General features: G+C 37.5%; 1 protein-coding gene across 1 annotated transcript in view; it reads right to left on the reverse strand.

The window, feature by feature from the left end:
• Positions 1-2,351, reverse strand: part of LOC107567601 (phosphofurin acidic cluster sorting protein 1) — a 77,912-nt gene that overhangs the window by 11,682 nt on the left and 63,879 nt on the right. The window contains exons 10-11 of the mRNA XM_016253301.1: positions 1,877-1,960; positions 234-355 (exon numbers count right to left, since the gene is read on the reverse strand). Coding sequence (XP_016108787.1) covers positions 234-355; positions 1,877-1,960 — 206 coding nt within the window. The remainder of the gene's footprint in view (positions 1-233; positions 356-1,876; positions 1,961-2,351) is intronic.

The raw sequence follows: 2,351 nt of genomic DNA on the forward strand, positions 1-2,351 counted from the left end.
ACACACACACACACACACACACATACATACATACAGACACACACACACACACACACACACACACACCATCAAACTTGGGCTTTGTTTTCTCTGCATTATTTGACTGTGCTTCTAACCTAGTAACATTATAAATGCCATAAGTGTCACTTTTGATCACTTTAATGGATTCTTGCTGAATATAAGTATTAATTAATTTTATTATATATTATTTTATATTACATTTATTATATTACCTGGTCGATGGCATGGACTGAAGCTCACTCTTGCTGGTTTTTAGGGGTGTTCGTGGTTTTTCAGCCACAGACACGGTTATAGAGGGTCCGACTTCACTGAACAACTCCTGATCATGCAGTTCCTACAAAACATACACATATTCAACACAAAAGAGCATTAAACATATCATAATAACCCGAAGAATTCAAGTCATGCAGAATCTCAGGGGAAATGAATGTAATATACACTGAGGCCAGACGTATTTGGACTGCATGTAAACATGACTTTCTCAGTCTCTTTGCACCAGCTGGTGTTTTCAATGTAATCCACAGCTTTTTGCCAAATGTTTAGCTTTATATTGTTGAAATGTTAAGGCTTTGTGAGTTCCCAGCATGCATTGCAGTATGAATAAAATCATGCAGATACTGTTATAAGATTATTGTTTTGCTGTTTGCTGACTTCATTTAAACTTTTTTTGTTGTTGTTTTGTCATTATTGTTAGTTATTTGTTGTACCGTGATGTAAAGAGCTCATCTTTTTAATATTTGTTGATTGCCAGCATTGTCTACATATAAGGCTAAGTTATCCATTAAAGGGGTCATATGATGCTTTTTTAAAGATCATTATTTTGTGTATTTGGTGTAACAGAATATGTTGACATGCTTTCATGTTCAAAAAACACATTATTTTCAAATACTGTACATTATTGTAGGTCCTCTATGCCCCGCCTCTCTCAAACGCTTCGTTTTCTACAAAGCCCCTCCTTCCGACAAGCGCAGTCTGCTCTGATTGGCCAGCTGACCCAGTGCATTGTGATTGGCCGAACACCGCAAGAACTCGTCGGAAATGTAACGCCCCTTACCATAATCACCAGCTTCATCTTTCAAAATAAATGTAAAGACAGTAAATAATGTCATTAGTTTTACCATCAGTTCAAGCCCGAAAGGGGAACAGACACAGTAATGATGCAGTACACAAGCTGCAGTTAAGACAGCTGACTCTACTGTGACCCTGTCTCTCTCTATCTCTCTCTCTCTCACGCACACACACACACGATGCGCAAAACTCCTCAGCATTGCATGAACAAATGCATTTACATTGGTTAAACAAAGTATCTTTACTGAGAAGAACTAGAATACTATTGTTGACAGAACTCAAAATCTTACTGCATCAAGTTGCCTTATTTTTATTTTGTTTTACATTTTCTCAACTATTTATTTTTTACAGTGCATGTAAATGTATATATATATGAATGCATTAAGCAGGTTAATTATAGTTAACTAAAACTAAAAAACACATTTTCATTAATAAAAAAAAAACGTATTAAACGTATTAATTTAGCTAGGCAAACATTTCTCATTTTCGTTTAGTTTAACTTAAAGTAAATAAAATTAAAAGTAAAATAATTAAAACTAAAACTAATAAATATAAATTCATAAAAATAACACAGACATATAAAATAATACAAAAAATGACAAAAAACAACAAAATCACTAAAATTAAAGTAAAAACAGAAAATACAACAATAAAATCGAATTATAATATTAACAAAAAATAATAATAGTATATGAAATGATGCTAAAATAACGTGTGTGACTCCAGAGTCCAGATGCATGTGGTGTGTGGCGCTGTGTGTTTGTGTAGACTTCAGTGTGATTCTCACCTGCGTGTCTGTCTCACACAGAGGCTCGTCCAGGTGGCGGCTGAGCGAGGGTTTGAGTTTATCAGACGCCGGCTGCTCCCCCTGCTGGACACACACAGAAACTACAATCACTAACACACACTCACTCACACACACACACACACACACACACACACACCCACACACACACACACACACACACACACACACCCACACACACACACACACACACACACACACACAGACAGACAGACACAGACACAGACACAGACTCACACTCACACTCACACTCACACTCACACTCACACTCACACAGACACAGACACCACCACACCACACACTCACAGACACACACCACACACACACACTCACACAGACACACAGACACACTCACACACAGACACACACCACATCACACCACACCACACTCCACTCACACACACACACACACACACACACACACACACACACTCACACTCACACTCACACAGACACA

Source organism: Sinocyclocheilus grahami, unplaced genomic scaffold, assembly GCF_001515645.1.
Source record: "Sinocyclocheilus grahami isolate Dianchi unplaced genomic scaffold, SAMN03320097.WGS_v1.1 scaffold1172.1, whole genome shotgun sequence".
NCBI lineage: Eukaryota > Metazoa > Chordata > Actinopteri > Cypriniformes > Cyprinidae > Sinocyclocheilus > Sinocyclocheilus grahami.